Source organism: Calypte anna, chromosome 14, assembly GCF_003957555.1.
Source record: "Calypte anna isolate BGI_N300 chromosome 14, bCalAnn1_v1.p, whole genome shotgun sequence".
Taxonomy (NCBI): domain Eukaryota; kingdom Metazoa; phylum Chordata; class Aves; order Apodiformes; family Trochilidae; genus Calypte; species Calypte anna.
In genome coordinates, this window is record NC_044260.1 from 7,387,363 (window position 1) to 7,409,669 (window position 22,307).

A 22,307-nucleotide genomic window follows, 5' to 3' on the forward strand; every position below is an offset into this window, starting at 1 on the left:
GAGTGCCATTCCCAACTGAAGTTGCAGATGTATACCTAGTTTACATCTAGTATGTATCTCTGTGTGTATATATATGTATATATATACACACACATATATATATATTATACCCAAATGCCCAATAGCTGCTTCTAAAAGATGACATTTTGATCTTTCAAAGAAAAAAATGTCTACAAAAATCACTATAGTTCATGTTTTCAACCAGGCTGTTAGATTCCAATAGATCTGACTGCAAATATGTTATCATGAAGGTTTATAACTGCTAAAACAAATGGAAGCACCTGATTTTTAATTTTTCCTGAACTGTTCCACAGTTGTACCTTAAAAAATGTCTTATTGTATGCTAAAGAATATCTAGGCCAATTAATTACAAACCAACTACCAATGGAAGTCTAGCCATCCTACATTATTCTAATTAAGAACTTATGAAAATAAAATCTTACCAATAATTTTTCATCTTTAATGCCAGACTGGTCACTAAATCAAAAAATATTCTCTATTGATTTAATGATACTGTACATGTTTTCACTAAATGCAACTTTGTATGGCACACATAATGTGCTCATACTAAACAGATTACATAGTTTCCATAATAATTAGTAGCAATGGAAAATGACAACTTATACAGACCCACAGAATATAATAATGACATTGTTCATTAATGCTTGCCACCACTGTTAACTCTTCCAGAATTCTCAAGAGGAAGCTAGATATAGTAGCAAAAGCTGATGAACTTCCAGCTGCATGGGGGTGGGAGGGAAAGGAAGTAGACTGATTAGTTCAATAGATTTATTGTGTGCACATATTCTATGTTAAAACCCTCTATCTACTAGGACATAAATTTTTTGGAGTCGTTTGACTGTTCCAAATTCAAATACAGGAAAATGCTATCAGGCTTAAATGTGTTTGTTCAGCAGGAAACCCTTTCTTCAAAACGTAAAATGAGGTAACAAAAAGCCAAAACTTTGCTAGAATTGTCAAACTATTATTTCTTAAATGTGAGAAGGGCTTTTTGATGTTCTCCTGTCACATTAGAAAATCTTAAGTCCATATTAGCTCCAAAGGAAAACAATGCAGCAACAGCTGAAATGCAGTGTTCTTTCTCAAAGATGCACACTACTTTCTTCGCTTTACTTGCCAGATTTTATTCTCAGGCCACAAATATTTTCCACATTTTCCTTACAATATACTGTGAATACAATTAAAGCATTGTAAAACAAATCTGTAAGGAAAGTTTCCTATTCCAGTTGCTCTGTTTTAATGGTCTTTGACACTGGCAGAGGCTACTTACAGCCAATTTTATAAAATGCATTGTAAATTGACCTGCACTTCAAGAAGACAATTAAACTGGAAGAGGTTCCTATAGGCTCTACACAATTTAAACTAAGATCATAACACTTAAAAACTGGGGAAAAAAATTCTGACTACCATTCTTACAAAACAGGAATAAATTGTACTACTGCTCATTTAACTGCTGCAATATTAAAAAAAAAGGGGGGGGGAGAGAAATATTTGCCTCCGATTTATTTATAATAATAATAATAAGTAAATTTTGTTTAAAAAGAAGAGGAAATGAAAAGAAAATAAAGAACCACAGTGTTTGGGAAACAATCTGGCCAAATCCTGAATATAGGTACATAATATACATCGCCTGATGCAGTAATAGAGCACGTTAAGTGTCATTATCTGCTTAATTAGAAGAAGAAACACATGCCAATTTTAAAATAATAACAGTAATTTGGCTGCAGGTTTACCAAACACATTAACAGTGAATTAATTCAGTCACCATGCAAATATTATCAACTGTTAATTGGCATAGACTGCAACAGTCCTGTCACTGATACAAACCTTCCTCATTCATACAACTGGCCTTGGTGACTCAGTTCAGGAACTCCAAAAAATTACTACGTTTTACATTGCTGTATGAACACCATATGTATTTTTTAATCATAACTAATTTGTGTTAAAGTGTTTTGCCTTCAAAGCACACTGTTTTGTCTCATTTCACTTCCATTTTGAAGTCACAGATCAGCTCCTACTCGCTCAGGAAGGAAAATAAATTGTTGTTGCTGTTATGTTCCAGCACTGTGGGGCTGAATGCCAGGCTGTCCAGCAGCCAACAGACTGACCACAAATCTTCCTTTTTTTTCTTTTCCCAATAAAAGAATTAATATCAACAACCAATTAAGGCGTGTGGAAAGGAATGCACTAATGCTGTCCAGGATTATGCCCGAGACAGTAGTTATGTTTTAAAATTCCTTTCACTGTCACTAGTAATGGAAATAACTTAAAGTAATTCAAGCTAGCTCTACCAGTCAATTAGAACTTATAATTTGAATATTATTGTCACTAATATTATTAAATTAGACAGGCATAATCACAGACTGAATGAGTAATGACATTCAAAATTAGAGACTTGGACTAATACTAAAAGAATTCTGAAATTCAGGCATCCATTTGATGGACTTCATTGGCAAGTGAAGATTGGAAGTAAGATCTGGAAAGCAAGCAGATACCTAAAGAACAGTGTATTTCTGCACTGGCATCACTGGTCTCATGTAACAAGGAACAGGATGTCTAGCTACAATTGTAAAAAAAACTTGAGAATCATGTCCTTTTTAACAAGGAAAAAAAAACAAAAAACAATTTTTTTTGAAAGAAAGATTATTTTGATAATCATCAAGTAATCTCACAATTTCACATACCTGCTGTATTGCTCACTTATTTTATCTCAATCCAAGTCATCCTCTACAGAGCTGGAAGCAGCAAATATAACAAAGGCACATCAAATGCTACAGAGAAGTATTAGGTTTCTCCCCTCCTTACATACTTAGGCTCTATAAAACAAAGACCAGCAAACCACTGCATAAGTGAAATTAGCAAAATCAAAACTGTCTTAAGTACTCCACATTGTAGCATTACATAGTGTACAAGTACTTTAAACAGAGAAAATTGGTTTGAACTGAAACCTTGCACTATGAATGAGAAACTGGTATCTTCTTCCAAAAATCATCTACAAGAACAGCCACCTGCCCACTCCAGAGTTAACTTCATTTTTGTTTTAAAAAGACACTACGAACATCTAAGAACTCTTAGATGACTTCAAGTCTACAGCAAAATCTGAAGGCGTTTAAGTATTTCAGGATGGGATTTATGGCAGAGTTCTGAAATGGATACTCCTAGTTCCTGTTGCTTTTACTGGAATATTTTTATAGAGAGTCACTTTTTTCCCACCCTACCCTTTTCCTTTACTGAATTTCCACACAATAACTTAGATTTGACCATCACCGGACATCTGAACAACAATAAAAGAAGTTACAGCTGGATCCTGTATTAGTCCCAGCTGCACAGGATCTTTGGCTGCCTTCAGGGAAAAGAGAGCCAATAGGAAAACAGGAGAACTTTTAGCAGTTTACCTTTGAATAAATTGGCTTTCCATATGCTACAAGACTATTTTACTACCCAATGCAAACTGAAGTTATTCTTCCTACTTTTCATCCTTTTCTAAAAAAGAAAAAAAAAAAATTAAAAAAATTTTTAAATCCTTCTTCAAAAACCTTTACTACAAAATGCCAAAAAATAATCATCTCCATATGGTCTTTCAAGTCTAACATACCACAATGGATAGATCTGCCAAGTCCACCCACCCACAGGCTTTATAAACTTCAAAGTATTATTTACATTTAATTTGGATTACCAATTTCACCCAACCTTTTCATTTCATAACACATTGGTTTTTGAGACTTAAGACACTGGTACAAGATAAAAAAGGAAATTAAGTTTTCAGCAAAATAAGAACAATAACAAAATATACACTCTCTTTACTTTGGATATCAGTGATTTCATAGTGGAAGGAGTTAAACAAGTCTTTTTATGTTTGCTCTTATAAAATATCACCTAATCTTTTAAAACATTCATGTGATACTATGTCATTAATTGGTACAAGACCAAGACTAAACATTGCAGTCTTTCCAATTTACATTGCACAAATGAGAGTGAGGAGAGTGTATTTTGATTTACTATTTTTTTTATCACTGCTGGTGGGGAAGCTTCCTCTCAGATATATGTATATTAAAAAAATGTTACTAAATTTAATTCACAAAAATCCACTTCCTATAGCCAAAAAAATAATCAACTCCATATGCTCCATTTATCTGTCCTTGCTAAAACATTTACAGCAAACCAAAATACCACAAGCTGCCTAGCAATGCTGACCTCTTGTAAAAAACAGGGCATAAGCTTAAGATCCAGCTTGAGACTCATAGATAATAATGAGCAACACCCTACACGAAGAAAAAAACAGTCACATACCTGAAACCTCTTCATCCCTCCCTTCTGTGACTGCAAACATTTGCATAGACAGAACAGTCATCACTCTGAACTCTGCTTCTGACTAACCTTCAAATTCCTCTTAGGAAACAGTTTCTATACAAACTGCAGCTGAGGAACAGCAGCACAAGAGATGGCAGAAGAACAAGCACAGATATTATCCCTGTCCCCAGATGCTGGATGCTGCTTAAAAATGTTCCAAGTATGTGATATGATAATCATATACTAATAACTAAAAGGATAATGCAGTTGGTCAAAACTGACTTGCAGAAGAGCAAGTGAAATAATAAACCCTATAAAATAAAAAAACCTTCCCTTTAAGAATACCAGCATATACTCTCAAATATATGTATTCTCACATAAATAACACAGACTCCCCATTTAGGCATTTATGTGACAGATACCACAAACAAAATGAGTTTTCTCCAATTAGTATGTACTGAGGTTACAAAATGCAAGACTAAACCAAGGATTACTTCAGCCTAGTGGAAGATCTTGAAGGCGTACTCCTGAAATACAAGATGTTTGGTTTGGGTGGGTTGCAAGCAGAACTCTTGGTTCAGAGAAAAAATATTTTTTAAATTTACATAATCAGAACAAAGAATAATAAAAAAGAGAGACCCACAAACCAATATATAGCTGAACATTCAACTACCCCATGCAACAAAATCCATAGATCCATTATAATGGATGTTCAGCCTGCAGGGCTTGTACACAGCAGCTCCTGTGTGGGCAGTCAGAAATGGCTGAGACCTCAGAATGTACAAGAAGGGTCAGGTCCATTTGGTCTTCTCCAGAACTCAGAATGGTCCTATGCCATTCTGACCCTTGTTCAAGTGGACAAAGACCAAGCCCCTGTCCTGCATGCATGAGGAGTTTCATGGTCAGAGAAAACATTTAGCTTGCAAAGTTCTTCCCAAGGAATAGAGCTTCTCCATAACGGAGCCACCATTTCTTCTTACAGCCACTTGATCTGACTTCATCATCCTGGGAAAACTTTCCTCCACATGCCCTAGCTGGCCAGCTACTAGATACTGAAACAAAAACATGCAGCAGCTTTACAAATTCAAAAATTGCATTTGCAAGTGGTTGAAGTTGTACTCAGACAGAGCACACAGCCTGGTGGGAAAATTCCTCCTTGGTGTATTAGAATGCCCAGGCAGGAAGTTCATTAGTCCAAACTTACACAAGCAAGAAAGAAGAGGAAAAAAAAACCCAACAAAAAACATATTTGGAATCTCACTACTTATTATAGGAAATACTGCTTCAAGCAACAATAATTCCTTATTTTATAATATGCAATGCAATTACAAATGCCCCTTTTGACAATTCACACTCTTTTGTACAAAGGCAACAAGATCTGTTCATGTCAGAATTTGACCCTACAAACAACACTGCTCATGAGCTAAACAAGGATATTATTAAGGAACATGATATCCATAGTACATGAAAGCAAAAATGTAACAGCAAATAAACTCTTGGATATTTGGGATTAATGAAAAAAACAACCTGAATGGTATTTTGCAATATGAATCTGATAGTTAAAATAAAAAAAGACATCTCCATGCTAATAATTACACTATTAATGAAGTGGCTATATAAAAATGAAGAAGTGACTCATTAAGTGATTACATCTCAGTTCCTCTCAGAGACAACAGTAAGAGGCAGTTTCCCTACAAGCACATGCCAATTTTTTCAGCCTTTTCTTTTTTGTGCATGCGTGTGAGAAGGAGAGTGAGCACCAGAGAGACTGGACACATTCCCTTCCCTACCCATCAACTCCTTCTGCCAAGGTACACCCAGCATAGCACTCAATTTCAATCTAATTTGACTGGGGAGTAGAAATTCCTATAAGCTATGTGAGAACCAGCAGCTGGGTAGAAGAACCACTAAAATTAATTCCCAGTTACTGTTCAGTCTCTTCCATAACCCTGAAGTTATACTAAGACTTGTGTTTCATCGGTTTTCATGCAGCCTTTTTGTTTTGTTAAGAAACTGAAGATATTTTATTGAAAAATCAACAGTGGTTTCTCCTTTCATATCAGAACCACTCTCTGCAAAGAACAGCAGCAGCTCCTCAAAATCCAACTGAGCTCTTGGACACGACAGTGAGAGCCAGACTTTAAATCAGACTCAACATTCACAAATGAGCTGATCTCCAATTCTAGTTGAAGAAATTTCTTATGGAATTTAGAGGAATTATTACTTAAGAGTCTTGCAGTAAAATCTATTCATTTCAATGAATATTTCCACTGTGTTGCTAAACTACAGTATAAGTTTCACAGTTCACCCATATACCTGGCTTAAGGTAACTATTTCTTGTTATAATAATATCTGAAAATGAGGCTAATTAGTAAAACCACTAGAAGAAGCCTGCTCTGTTGAAAAAGTAGATCAAAGATGTTTAGTATTCCATATCCTAGATGCAATTCTGATTTAGATTTCACAAGCTTCCAGAATGCAACATCATCTGTTAACTCCATGAGAACCTACCAAGTTTGTCAAATACTTTTTTCCTATGAAATAACAGAATATTAGGTAATGTTTGTGTTTGCCTTTTAACATCTTAACTTTTATTAGAAAATCTATGCACTTATATCACACGTGTGTATAAGCAGGTAACAGAACTTCAATGAAATGGTTAAATACATCACTTCATTTTCCTTAAATAAAACTTTATATTACTAAATAATGGGTTTAAAGAACCTCAGAAAGTAATGAAATAAATGTGACACAGATGTTCACCAACAAAAAAAGAACAAGAATGTTTTTACTTCATAGCAACTGAATAGGTCAAACCATTTCCTTCTTCAGGCAACCCTCAGAGGACCATAAAACACATGGTTTTCTAGTGGATTCTGTGTGTCTTTCCCACTAAGAGGAAACACTGCTGTCCAAAAAATTTGCAATACAAAGTTTCCCCATGAAATTGATGGAATTAAAAGAAGGAAGTAATATACAATTAAAAACAATTTGATAGATGTTAGTTATAGAAACAGCATAATTAAATACACTTTCACTACTTCATAGTGCCAAACTTTCCTATACCACATATTGCTTTAAATGAATGCACTGTGAAGAAGTCAAAAATGCCAACATCATGGGTGTTCACACAATTGTTCCTTTGCTTCTGAAAATCTTAAAAGTAAAACATCACATGCACTTCACTTCCATCAGATTTCTTCTTGTAGTTCTGTAAGTCCACAAGTGAAGCAGACATCATTTACTGTCATTTTACTTTTGCAAGGAGGAAAAAAATAATATAGATTCCTTCAATCATCACAAAACCCACCCTACCTGCTGGCCAGTCCCATGCAGAAGTCTACAGGAAATGTAATGTGTGATCCCATAACCAGAACAAATCTATTCAAGCATTCATACAAGAAAATTAAAATTACATAGAAGAACATAGCATTTCATAACTTTAAGATTGCCTACTGCTTTTTTACTGCCATTTTTATTACAACCTTTCTAAATCTTATTTTTAAGAAAGAAGAAATGATAATATCTAAATATTTTCTTGTCAATAACCACTTGTGATGTCAGCTTGCATCCACAGAAATAAAAGGAAACTGGTGGAGACAACATTAAGAGCTCTGCTTTAAACTTACTAAGCTTAAGATGACAATTACACAATCTTAAGATGTCAAACTAGCCAAAATGTTAGCCAGGACAGATGGTACTGGCTCCAGAGCACACAGTATATGCTGTGAGTCATCAGTTTACATATGATAGTTCAATTTTTATTTGCAAATGTTATTATCCAGAAACAAGATGTAGAGAGGAAGCAAGCATTCAACCCAGCAAAGGGTCATGCAAATCTTCATAAAAACTTGGAAGCAGGAAGATCCTCTTACAGATGAAAAAGCAATTAACAAGATAGGAGAGGCATGAGGAGAGAGCAGTCAAAGAAACCAAGAGCGAGCAAGATTTCAAAAAGAAAAGTATAGTAAACAGTATTAGAGGCTGCTGGCAGGACAGAGAGGAGGAAGGGAATGTACCCTGTACAAGGGGTCAGGAAAAGGGCAGAGAGGACCTAGGATGAACCTGGAAGAGGCACTCTTTAGACAGTGGCTGCAAACAATTAATTCAATTTCTTTCAACATGAAAAGGAGATGGGGCAGTAGTTCAAAAAGTAAATGGGGCCAAAGACAGTATAAAAAGAAACAGACTAAAATGTGTTCGCAGTGGGAGGGAAAGGAGTGAGCAAAAGATAGCAGCATATAAAATGGAGCTACAGTAAAAGTGAAACTGTTAAAAGGTTTTAAAACCTTTGTGTTGCACTAAGAAAGGAGAGACTTATAGGACAAAAAGACAGCAAAGAAATGGAGGAAAGCCATTATTTATTTCATTTGTTTTCCCTTGAAAAAGCATGAAAAAGCATTAAAAAGCTTACCAAGAAAGAAGGGAAAGCAATAAATATAATGGGATTGAGAAATATAATGTGACCTGCAGAACATATCTTGGAAGACAGTGTGTTGGCTCAAGATCTGCAGCCCCCCAGCTGGCAGATCTTATAACTAAATTGCTGTTAAAAGATCACCACATCCATTCAGAAACAGTAGCACACGAGGAGCACACTGTCACACGGCTATTTCTATGATTCCCAGACGTTGTTCTGCAAATTACACTCTTCCTATAAGCAAACCCTACAACTTTCTTTCCCAGATGTAACAGCACACACAGATCTAAGTTATAGGCATACTGTTCTCCTAAATCCATGGCACAAGCCATCAAACACCATTATATAACAACACATTAAGTCTGGCAACCAACAACCTCTGGAAATACAATCAGCAAAAATTTCATGTTTTCTTCCAAGCTAAAAATACAGAGCATTAGGCTAAGAAGAAGTTTAATGTGTTACTGCAATTAACAAGCCCATTTTCTGATAACATCAGAAGTAATATTTGCAACACAATTATTAATATTTTACCATGGCATTTTTCTATCAGTGATAACAGAATAAATGTTTTGGGGGTTAAAATTAAGATATTACTGAGCTGACAGGTAATCTGTACAAATGTGAGATTAGTTTAGCATTAGGAAGTATTTATTTAGCAAAAAGAGACTTAGAGTGAAGCTCTGCTGACTGATAAAAATCACATTTATGTCCTTGAGATTTTTGTGTTCTATCAATGTATCTGCTCTTCTTTTCTTCCTAGAATCAATCCAGATAGTTAGTCTAATACTCAGGTGTATCTTTATATTCTTGTAATTTCCCTAGAGGGCTTTTTAAAATGACAAGCTCTCCTTTATAGAACATTTGGTACAAGTTTTTAGAAGAACAGGTGCAAATCATCCACTTTGAGGACTAGGGAGTGAAGCATACTTAACCTTCTTCTGTGATAAAATACTTTTCTTATTTTATGAGTTTCTTTACTTTTAAACAAAACACACAAATTCAGTCTTAAATGCAGAGCAAATGTCCATAACCTTGAAGAGGCCACATGGGCCCTTCCATCATTAACATCTATCTTTGAAAGATATTGGTGTGAAAAAGAACAGATCAGGCTGCTCATGTCTAAAAGTGATATATATATATATATACATATATATATTTAATCTATTTTAATACATTCTTTCTAAGAAAAATGTGAGTTTTGTTACATTTAACAGCTTTTACCTACAAAAGGATAAATGGCTAACAGTCTTGCCCTGCAGAAAAACAGAGGTCACCTGATTTGGCAGCAAATCCACCATTCTAAGTGCCCTGCGAGATGCTCTGGTCTCTCAGCCAAGTTCCTGATGAACGGCTGTCTACACAACAAACCCAAGGAGCTACCTGGCACCACTGCTGAGGAGTACAGCCAGCCACTGAGCTTAGCAACCGAACTGCTCTCTCCACAAAAAGGCTTCAAAATTCAGAAATAAAGCACAGCATTTGGAAAACTGTAGGGAAACCTCAGTGTCCTAATTAGTGCTATGATTTGGTCTATTTGTCAAGTAGAACCAGGACTTCAACATTTTGGCATGTCTGGTTAAGAGTTCTTCACAGAGACAGTTTAAAACAAACATACATTCAAAAGTTAGTTTTCCAAAAGGAATGGCACAGAATTGAATTTGGGGGAGTATGAAGCTGCTGGATGGCTAGAGTGAAATTCAGAACAACAAAGGAAAGCACTATGCTGTGCCTCCCTCCAGCACAAAGTGACCCACACTGAGTGTTTATGTATTTCAGTGTTATACAGGAGATCCCTTACTGCTTGGTGGTGTGCAGTGGTACCACCTCCTGCCAACAACACTATTCAACCGGAGGATCGGAGTTCACTGGTACCACCACCACCACGCACCAGTGTGCACATAAGAAAAGCCCCTGTCAAATCACAAAAGATGCAATTTAAACCAAGTGAGGAGAGGGAGGAGGAGAAATTTCATGGATTAAGTGAACCAGAGAGATATTTTAATCAGAACACAAAAGAAGGTTGAGACAAACACCAACTGCCTGGGATCATATCACATCAATAATCCATGCACAGAGCCTCTGCTGCAATCAGTGGGAGGCTTGTACATAAGGGGATTGTATAACATAAATGCATGCCCCTATTTAGGGCTCCACATACAAAAGAGAAAGTGGTACTAAGAAGAATTCCCTCAATTAATATTTCTTTTCCATTAAATGGTTCTAAAATAATAAACCCTAACTTCACGTAGCTCTGGTTTTATTTGCAGTTTTTACCAGAGGTGGTAAAACAACTGACCCCATTTAACAAATCAGGGAACTGAAGCATAAGATGCAAATTAAACTGAAGAGCAGGGCAGCAAGCAGAACTGAACTGGGAATAGCAGTTTACCTTCTGAATCACAGTTTAATGTTCTAAATATTTAAATGCTTATCTAGTTCAAGTCTCTAATTAGGGTGATTCTGTGCAGTCCACAAATAATTTTGCATACTTCCTAAAGTACCTGTGCACAGCCATATGCTTATCTCTACGAGTTTACCACTCAATAATGCCAATTTTTGAGGCCTGTAAATGTTCTACAGAGGTTCAAAACACTGCAGTGTCCTGGTCAGACTCCCTTGGTATCCAATGAGTCTCGCTACTCAGTGACAATACTGGATTTTAAAATTGGCTGTCAAATCCACACTTTCCACATGCCTTCTGTTGTTTAAAAATAAAATTCAATTCAAAATATCAATTCATTTGCTATAAATGACCTAACTAATGCTGGTGTTTCAAACTGACAGCAATCCATAAGAAAAGCCAGACCGGATCTCTCTTCAAGAAAAAAATGCAACACTCACAAGATGCCAGTGGAAAACATCAAATACATTGATAGCAGAAAATTTTCCAGTCTCATTAGTCTGCAATTGTCTAACAAAGCCAAGTAAGGAAGAACATAAATCACACTGTAGCTTGACCCAAAAAAGCACCATGTTTATTAACACAATATAAAATTATTAATAGAAGAACAGTTTCACTGGCATGCTAAGTGAAAATCTGACTTCAAGTATAGAATCAGCCTTTAGATAAATACAGACCATCTCTCCTCAAGGTCCCAAGTATTTTTCCTTCCATGAAAATCCAGCTTTGAAATGCTTAACATCTTATGAAAGATTGATTCAGTAACACATTCACTTTCTAGTTTACATCTAGCATGCCATTAAGCTATATTACAAAGTGTTAAAGCCAATAACAAGCATGTTCATTTTCCTTAGCTACAGATGCAAGTCCATAATACTGTAAAAATAATATATTTTGAGTTGAATGAGCGTTCTACTCTTTACAATTACAGTGTTCCATTGCTTTGAATAATAACTTTCAGGACTAGCTTGTTCTGTCTTTTATTTTCCTTTTGCATTTTTTTTTTTAAGAATTAAGTCTATCACTGAAAAAAAGAGCAGGAAAAGTGCCTGCTGAGAAATGGCCACGTTTCCAGACAACTCCTTGAAGAACTATTTTTCTGATTCATCATGGCATTTTTTTTCAAGATGTCAAAACAAACACCACACCCACTTGATTTCCGAGTTCTGGGTAATTATGCTTAGAATTAGCAAGCAGCGTGCAACTATTAATCATACAACGTGTAGCCTTTACTTTACCTATTTAGAAACAAGCCAACGCATTCAAAGGCAGTCTGTATAGCATCTTGTAAAAGAGATATCTTCATCACTTCATTCTGTACCACCACCGACACAGACAGCCACAGCGAATACTGGGCAGTCCATTCAGTCAATCCCTCTGCCCCAAGGCAGGATCAGCTACTCCCCAGCCACCATTATCGCTGATGATACACCAGAACCGGTTATTTCAGGCAGCAGCTTTATACACGCACTCACAAAACACAAATTAAAGGAGGGAAGCGTGTTGCAAGTCTGCAGCGCCTTAAGCTGGGACAGTGCACAAGCCGGTCTCCCAAAGATGAAGATTAAAAATAAGAGCTGAGCGAAGATTCGAGTCCGGATTTTCTAAAAGTAGTATCTGGCACCATTGACGCCGCTGCCTTTAGAAACAGTTCACCTTGTTTAAACTCGATGAACCACCCCCTGATTATCGCCGAGCCTTCATTAAGATGACACACACAAACAGAGCCCTCGCCGAGCTTAATTATTCTTTTCGCTGGTCATTCACTGCCACACACACACTTTTCCCCGCAGCCCCACTCACACCAGACGCGCAGCTGCACGCGGAGAGCGCAGCAATGTCGCGGGGCTGTCACCGCGGCGGGGGGCAGGGGAACCGGACCTGCCCCGTCCAGTCCTGCCGCCCCCTTTCATGCCTGAATCCCGCCGAGCCGGTGCAAACCACCCTCACCGCCCCCGCCCCCTCCTGACCCTTCCCGGGTGCGGGGGCGCCCGCCGCGGGGCTGAATCCCCATTGTGGCCGCCGGTGAAAGGGCCGCCCCCTCCGCGGAGCTTCCCCGCTCCAGGAGCTGCTCGGTACTCGCTGCTCCAGTCGCTACGCTCGGGCTGGCTCCTCAGGGCCCGGGGGGACGCCGGACAGGGGGGGCGGAGGGGCACAGCACCGGCGGGTAGCTCCGCGGAGGGGCCGCGGCGGCAGCAGCAGCAGCAGCAGCAAATGTCATGGCCTCAGAGGCGGTCGAACCACAGTCCCGTCCCCCCCTCCTCCCCGGGAGCGGGGCGCCCCGGCCTTGAACGCGCCTTCCTCACGCCCGCAGCGGCCAGGTGAAGGGCCGCGTTCCCTCCGCACGAATCCTGCCACTCACCGCCGCCACCTCCGCCGCCCTCTTCGTCCATGTTGGGGCCGCAGGCAGGGCGCTCCCCAACGGCCGCTGCTGCGGGAGGCCCGGGGCTCGTTCCTCTCGCTCAAAGCCCCCTTCGCGGCGCTCGGCTCCTCGCGGCTGCCTCTCCTTCCTCTCTTCCACCGCCCCCGCGCTCTGCCGCCGCTCTTCTCTGCCCCGTCCCTCTCCACCAAACCCTGCCTCAGCTCCGGTGGCAGCCACCGCCTCGGCCCAGCCGCCCGCCCCTCTCATGTGACCGGCGGAGGGGCGGAGGGGGGAGGGCAGGCCCGGCCAGCCCTGCGCCACCGCCCCCGCCGCCACAGGGTCGCCGGCCACCGCTGTGCTGCCTCTTTCCCTCAGGGGGCGGCACTTTCCTCGGTCGTACTCTGCAGCAGATAGGGCCCAGGGCGGGGAGACTCCTCTCCGTTTTCTCGCCTCTGCGTTTTCAGTGTTCCTTCCCCAGCAGGATTCGCACGTCGAGGCCTGGCAGCATTCAGGCCCCTCACACGAACTCCCCGTGGCTGTCAGGGGCTGCCAGGGCGGGCAGGAGGTGCCCGCGGCGGGAAGTGGGCGAGGGCGGCAGTCGGGGAGGGGGAGGAGCCTGGCCTGAGGGGCAGCTGAGGGCGATGGCGGGAGAGCTGAGGGGAAGCGTTGAGTCAATGGGGTCTCTGGTCGGTTGGGGTTGTTGGCGTCCGCCGTACCAGAAAATCCCTCCAGAGCCGCTGAGTCTTTGGAGGGGCCTAAGGGGAGAAAAGAGCGGGAGATAAAAGGAAGCTGAGGACCAAGCTGGTCTGAAGTCACATCGTGAAATGGGGACGAGGTGTGTTGGAGTCTCCGAAAAGCAGCCTCAGGCATATTATGTTTCTACGTGGGGTTTTTTGGGTTATTTTTTTTTTTACCTTTTTTCTTACTGTTCCATGGTCTGGTCCGGGCTGGGTGTTTCGCCTGTCGCAGGCGTCTTGAAGAGCCTCGATATAAACGGGACTGATGATTGTCCGCGGCGCAAGGGTTTGCGTTGGCGCGTATTGTCTGTGTTGGTAATAGAAGGGATTTCCTCCTGCCCTAGGAGTCAAGATCATCTGTGGGATTTCTTAAATCCTCGCTAAAGCTCTTCAGTGAGATACCAAGGGAGCCAGGATAATCAGCAGCCTCTGAAGTCTGTCAAGGTAAGCAGAAGTGTGTTGGCACAGACTGCTCTTCCTTCCTTCTCAGGCACAAGCTCCCTTTATTAAAAAAAATAATAAATAAATAAAACTTAGCTGTCAAAATTTTATTAATCTAGGAAGCTGTGGGAGGAAAGGGTCAGCCAACAGGAAAGTATCAGGTTTTTCATTTTCCTCTTGTAGGCTGGCATAGGGCAGAGCTCTGTTCGGGAAGCTGTATCGGGAGTGCTCACCTCTTGATACCGCTGCTAATAGGTGGTTATTACAGCCCATTTAGCTGAGAGCAGAGGTTTGACTCTGATAGCTGCTCTGGCGATAAAGTATTTTACCTCAGCTAGAGATTATAAACATTACAAACTTTCATCGTACTCCTCCTTATTTCAAATTATGAATTAAACATTTTAAGTTTAGTAAGTTACTGTATAAACAGGATATGATAACATAAAGCAGAAGCATTACCTTGGTAAGAGATTTATTTTAAGTTAATGTCTATAAAGTTCAATTATGGGATAGTTTTAAAATCACTGAATGCAGATGAACTGACAGTGGGCTTTGAATATTTTTGCCCATTAAGCCAACTGTTAGTTTACATTACACAGCTATTTAATCTTCAGGTGAGATATGTGAGAGAAACTTTTATAAAATAAGTCTCATACCTGGTTATAAGCCTAACTAGGTCAGGAATAGTTTTTTTGATAATGTACAAAATCAACTAAAGGTTTACCCTTCTAGTTCTACAGCATTGCTACAGTAGTTCTACCCTTGAAAAACTACTCTACAGTTTCTGTTGTTTCAACAGTAACAATGCCCTTGTCATTAAATACTGAGTAGTTCCTTGCCAACAAAGATGCCAGCTAGCAAGATGGAGTACAATCTCAGCAAATTTTAGGGTAAAATCCAGTAAGCTATTTCCTACTTTGTGAATAGTTCTCTCGTGTCTACTTTGTTTTCTGGAACTTTGTTCATTCTTCTGGTTTGAAATGCATATGCATTTTATTTTTCTCTCCATAGTAATACAGGTATTAATCAACAGTTTTCTACAGATTGCTTGATCATTTTTTTTTCTTTCTTGCAGTCCCTTCTCTAGTCATAGCTCTATTTTTACCACAAGTATGTTTTGCCAGTTTTATATTCACAAGTCTAACTTTCTATGTTGGAAGAACTTAGTAGTCTGTCATTTCTGTAAATAATAGTCTAATAGCTGCTCTGTTGAAATTATTATTAGGGGAAAATTGAGCTTTCCCCCAAAACTATTATTGTTAAGGTTGATTTCTTAGTGATAAATGTGGTTATTTGCTGAATTTTCGGATAATAAACTTTGTCCTTTTTTTTCATTGTTTGGTATCTGTTTTGGTTAAGTTTCTATTAAGTAGTAATTTATCACATAATTTTTCATTTTAAGGGGTCAGGAGCACACCTGTTATGACATTCACCTCTACACAGAGAGTCAGTGAAGACAACTGAATCCATTGTACCATACTTTTTGTGTTCTAAAAGGCCCATTAAATATTAAACCATTTCTCTGGATTTCAGTTTGAACCAGGTCCCAAGAAGTAGTGAATGAAAATTAAAGTTACTCTTTAACTCTTACCATTCTTAATTTTTTTTCTTATAATTAAAGAATTCAGGAATAGAAAACCCCTGCTGGTTATCACATCCTCTCCTCAATAAGAGTCTTTTTGGATTACGTTTATTCGTTAAAGGAAATTCTGAAAAATATCTTCATTATTCATCTTCAGTTTACTTGTAGAAAGAGTAAGCTTTATCTTACTTTAGTAAGTTTCCTCTTTTGGTAATGTAAATGTTTCAGTGATGTAAAAAGCAATTTTATGATGATAGGTTCCATAAACTTTTTATTTCTAACCAAAAGCTATGATGATGTTCAGTACTTGGGAGTAACTTGAAAGTCAATAGTAACTGTATATTCAAAGTCAAGAAATAAAATTCTGAACTTTTGCAAGGCAGAAAGAAATAAAATAACTGCTATTGCACCATCAGACTGGACAACTTCAGTATCAGATGCAGAGTGATAGACTTTACTGTTGAAAGGAAGAAAAAAATCATCCTGCATTCAGACAGTGCTCATTGTGCAGGTATGGATTATTGTGACTTCTGTTAGATTTGGTAAGAAGGATTTTACAGTTACTCTTGAGTAGTTAATCATAAAACATCTGTACAGTCTTAAGAATACATTCTTTAAGAATATAGATGTTTTGCAGCATTTGATAATGAAAATTACTTGGTTAATTTTATTACTTGGTCACTTAGCTGCTCACATTTTTAGAAAAATAGTACAAGATTATGTTTCCTAAGGCAGTATCTTGTTCATAGTCAGAATATCTGTCTTCGATACTCAGCCATTGTATTAAAGAATACTTCTGTTTCAAAGCTAAACAATCAAACAATTTCTATTTTTTATTGCCTAATAGTTTCCAGGAAGGAAGGTCTTAGTCCATCATCATGTCTTTTTTTTTTTTTTTCCCTTTTTTTTTAATCAGTGCTTTAATAATATGGTATTCTTAAACCCCTAAGGCAAACTCTTTGACTTCCTCTGTCTGGCAGATGGGTTTTAGCCATTTACTGTTTCTAGAAATGTTTATGCTGTCACACATTATATTTGTCTCAGCTGGAAAAATACATTTATTGAAAATCCTGTTTGCTGGTTCTATTAACGGTTTCAAAAGTGTTTGCATCTTTCATTAACTTCAAAAAGATTTTAGTTGCAAGTATTTTGTATTGCTTTGGGGAACATCAAAGCTGAAGTTTAGCAAGTCAAACATGTTTTATGAATGGTGCTTTTTTGTGTGGATAGGAAGCTTGTTCCCTTGAAAATGTAAAAAAAAAAAACAAAACCCACCAAAAAATAGCACCAAAGCTAAGGATGCCTCTCTTCTAAGAATTTTGCATAGTTTTTTTCTCCAGAGGAACTTTTAATCATATCCTGAAGTTTATTTGCAGCGTATTTCAAATTCTAATTATTTACAGAGTTAGAGGTTGTTGGTTTCTTCAAGACTTCTAAATGAGCTTAACCTACTCTTAGCATCAAATATTATTGCTTTTGGAAGCCAGTGCTTGTTTCCGTTTTGTAACTGATGGGGCTACTGGTAAGTCATCGAGTAAAGAACACCAGAATGTCCCTGTGAGGAATACAAAATAGATTAAAAATTGTGGAAGTCCACCACCTCTATAGTGCTTATGAGCTGAAATACACTTTGTGTTGGAACTTGTTCTGCCTGTCTTAATTATGCATAGCACTAGACATAAACAGGATGCTTTTAGTCATGAAAGCCATGCCTAAAATAACAGAAAAAGAGGCCTTGAATTCAAAGGATATGGGCTGAATCAGATCATGAGTGGAATTTTGCATTAAGGTTGAGAGGGTTTTCCTGTCTCAGGAAAATGAAAGACTTTGGTGTAAAGTAATTCTGCAAAAGAGAGTGCACTGATAAAGGCCAGACACTTTTCCCACTCTGAGAAGTAGTCTGAATTCACCTCAGCTGGCTAACTCCCACTTGGAGTGGCTAAATGTTTTATTGCATCACACTCTGCAGTCACACCAAGGCCTGGGAATTTGAAATCCCTGATTCATCCTACACTGGGAGATGTACCTGGATTGCAAACCATACATGAGTCCTGGTATGGCAGCAGGTGAGGGATTTAGTGTAGTAGTGCTGATAATAGGGGAGGCCTGAGGATCTTCCTCCCCACTGCCTGGATTCGTGTTCACCAACTCCACAGTGTAACAGGGCTGGCAGCTCATGGCAGCCAAGTGACAAACTGGACTCTCAGGACATAGAGTGTTAGAAGGGATAGACCAGGTGCTCTTGTTGATTTATCAGTGAGTATCTGAAATGCAATTGGCTGTCTCCATGTGAGCTGGCTCAAGTCTTGCTGCTGGATAGTCAACAGTGCACAAATCTGGTTTCAATAAATACAGAACCATAAATTTAGACAGGAGCAGGAACTAGCAACTAATGATTGTGGTTTTTAATACTCTCTCAGCTGTTCATGCAGCCATTTGCAAAGCCCTGCTATAAATCAGATGTCTCAATCCAGATTTTAAAAGATCTGTCTGAAATAGTAGTTTTTAACCAAACTATTTCATTGATTAAATTCACACTCTGGTCCCACAGACAGTTGCATTTGCTCCAGTTGCAGCATTGGTAGACTGAGACACACAAATGGTGTATAAGGAAGGCCAGCAGGCTGCTCGGTGGCTGTTTTGTCAGGACAGTGTTTCTGCATAATTATAACCTTATTCTGAACCACAGACTCTCCATCAGTTTCACATCAGTTTCCTCATGCTCACCTTCTCAAGCTGTGCTCTAGAGAATGTGTCTGAATATATATTTCTATACAAAACCAAAAAAGTTTTGGTGTTTTACTATAATAAATGTACTTTCAATTTAAAAAACAGATCTTCACCTGAATTGTCTTTTCCAGCTGTATTTCTGTTCATAGTCTTAAAGAAAAAGTGTCTCAAGTAGAAGATGTTAAGCAATGGAGAGACAAAGTTAAAACTTGGCATGCACTAAACCAAAGAATTTTTGCAAGGAAATGGAGGAGGCAGGTCAAATTAATTCCTTATGTAACTCCATTTACCTCTTTGGAGTTACATGAAGGATGAATTTGGTACCTTACACCTCTGTGGTCAGAAAGGGATTTCTGTGATCTCTGTCAGCACAGTAAAACAACATTCTTAAGAAACAAAACTGTAATTTAAGTCCGATAGAATTGCTCTTGTTATTTTTAGTCTTAATATAACTGAAAGAACAATAGGTCTACAGAACAACAACAAAAACAACTTCATTAAAAGATTAGTACATGATGATTTGCAGCTTAGATCCACAGTAACAATTTTTTTGTGAAATAGAGGAATTCATGACAGATTGCAAAAATAGGGACAGCTTCTTTTTCAAAAGGTTTTTGGCAGTTTGCTGCATGGCAAGTTTAACTTTTTTCCTCTGATCTCATTCTTCTCCCCTGACCACCCCTAGTTCAGTTCTCATTTCCCTGAAGTTTCTTTGAGTTACAGTGAGTGTGAAGGGATCTCTGTGGCTTCTCCTTACTGCTGAATTTTCTAGATCTTTCTCTTCAGGCAGAAATATTCAACCTCTTAGGACAGGTAAAGGAGAGATATTTGGCCTCAACCATAATGTGGTTTTAGATTTTAAATTTCATCAATCTTACATAAATTGAAATAATTGAAATTGAAACAATAATTTCAATAAGTTTTAAAATAAAATGTAGTACTCAAATATAACTGTACCCAGAGATTACTTTCATTTTAAAACCTTGTTAGGAAACATTGACCCCTGCTTCCCCATACCACTCCCAAATTCAGGAAATACTTTTCATATCAATATGTTAACATTTTTAAACAGTATAATAATAAAAGCATCCACATAATATATTGGTGCAATGAAATTGAAGTCAGCAGTCGTTTTTGTCCTTACCAACTTGCAACTATAATTTTTAATACAGAGGAAAGGATCTGTGTATACATGCATATAAAATATGTGAAAATACAAAAGCATTTATTGAAAACAGACAAAACCAGGAAGATGATAAAATAGCAGCAGGAAGGGGCCTCAGATATAAAAACTTTTGCTTTGTATAGCAGAATTTGTCTCTGGCAAATTGCCACTCTTCAGATAAAACAAGGAATGTAATATTATGAAAAAACTTAACTATACAAAATACAGTAGAAATATTTGAAAAACTAATGCCCTGGAAAGGAATTAAATTGTGCATTTTTCCTTTTTTTTTATGAGTACCTTTAAAAGCTTAGTTAAATTTTCAAATACCAGAAATCTCAGTTGTCCATAGGCAGGCTCTCCTCTAAGGATGTCTTGCATCAGGTGTGCTATTCAGCAGGATGTGGAAAATTTCCAAATATTCAAAGCTAAACAAAGATGGTAGCAATATATTTTGAAAGCAAAAAAATTGCTTTAAAAAATTAGCAGAACTATTAAAGCATTTTTATAGGGAAAATTATGCATATATTAAAACATCTACCACACAATATTAATCCACAGACATACTCAAGTAAATGTGTCCTACACATTTTCACACTGGGTAAAGGGTATTTTCTTAAACATATCTTCTCCATTTCTTTATATCTTTTTTTGGGGTAACCGAGAGCTTTAGGAAATAACAGTACATTTAAACCTGAAAGACATGAAAGTTTTTGAAATGTGATGTTTACTGTGAGCACTTCAAAAGCATGAGAATCTGAGATATTCAGGGCAAGTATAGCTGAAAACAAATTCTCTTTTGCAATGATGTTTTCTCCTCCCTGGCAAGGCTTGCATTCTGGTATTTCTGCTAGGAGAGAAAGCCATTTCAGAAGGAGGTGGCTAAGAAGCACAGCTGAATTCTCATAACAAACAAAATAATTTCCTTATTCTTCCTAGAATGGAAGACTCCAAGGCTGAAAAATGAGATGGCAGATTATTCCAATTAAAACCAACATAGCTTTTTTCAACATCTTCATCACACTTGCAATATAAATGAACTGTTACCCGAATACTATTTGTTTCTTAAATGATGTCTCACTTTCTCACAGTGAAAAACCTTTTTTAATTCCTTGGCAAGAATGGTTCTCTTTCACAGATTAGATCATTCCATCAAGTATTTTTAGGCATTTCTTATATTTAAATCTTCAGAGTCCTGATTGCTTCAACAGGATTTCCAGATTTTCTCTTAATATAGAACAGTAGCCTGGCAGTGCTTCTAGCTGCTCTTTTTCCTGTCATGGTCTGGACTTTGTGCATAATTTATATGAAGTTCTCTTTCCTATAAATGTTCTATTTCATTCTGTTTCAGTGAAGATGAGATATACAGATACAAGTTTAGAAGAGATTAAGTTCTTCATATTCTTCAGCTAAAATAACAAGAAGCTGTCTTGAAACTACTAGAAAGGAGATAATATTGGTTTTATTCTAAGACAAAACTGCAAGTAATATCAGATAAATGCAGATAAAGCAGTCTTCTCAGAAATCTGAATTGCTAATGATTTCAGGATGTAATTCCTGACTGCTGACAACAGGCATAAGAATGAGTAAAGCAGCATCTTTACCACCCTGGGATTTTGGAAGACCTGTCTGAATTCCAGAAAAATAAACCAGAAAAGGTACAGCTTTAGCATGTTTAACATAGCACTTTGATGTGTTTCCATTCTTTAATTCACCATTTCCAGAAGATAGCCCAATATATTTTATTGATCATTATTAGTAGATAAAGCATGCCAAACTTAAATAACTGCAACAAAAACATTAAGCAGATGAATTTAAACCAAGTAATGAGACAGCATATGGCAGGTGTACAATGTATAGTCAAAAAGCAGGAGAGACATAATTTTTTAAAAGATTTTATTTGTTTTTAAATAGTTTGATAAAACCCATCAGTTGGTATTTGGAGTTCAATTGTAAACAGTTACAATACATTAATGCAGTGTATTGATTTTATACATTAACATATTTGCAGTGACAATCTGTAAGACATGTCAAATTCAGCACATTTATAAACTGAAATGCACTGTGCTATAAAAAATGATGCTATGACCAAAAATATTTAAAAGACTGATGTTTAACTCCCTCCTGTGGTGTAAGTGAGCAGCATCACAACAGC

General features: G+C 37.9%; 1 protein-coding gene and 1 long non-coding RNA gene across 2 annotated transcripts in view; one reads left to right on the top strand and one right to left on the bottom strand.

The window, feature by feature from the left end:
* CYTH3 (cytohesin 3) overlaps positions 1–13,746 on the bottom strand; it is a 45,024-nt gene extending 31,278 nt beyond the window's left edge. Inside the window, exon 1 of the mRNA XM_030460224.1 lies at positions 13,498–13,746. Within this exon, the coding sequence (XP_030316084.1) occupies positions 13,498–13,528 (31 nt within the window). The 5' untranslated portion in view covers positions 13,529–13,746. The remainder of the gene's footprint in view (positions 1–13,497) is intronic.
* Positions 13,747–13,843: 97 nt separating this feature from the next.
* Positions 13,844–16,153, top strand: LOC115599179. Its single transcript, XR_003988185.1, has 3 exons — positions 13,844–14,062; positions 14,579–14,678; positions 16,078–16,153. It is a non-coding gene; the product is annotated as an uncharacterized LOC115599179 (long non-coding RNA).
* Positions 16,154–22,307: the final 6,154 nt, after the last annotated feature.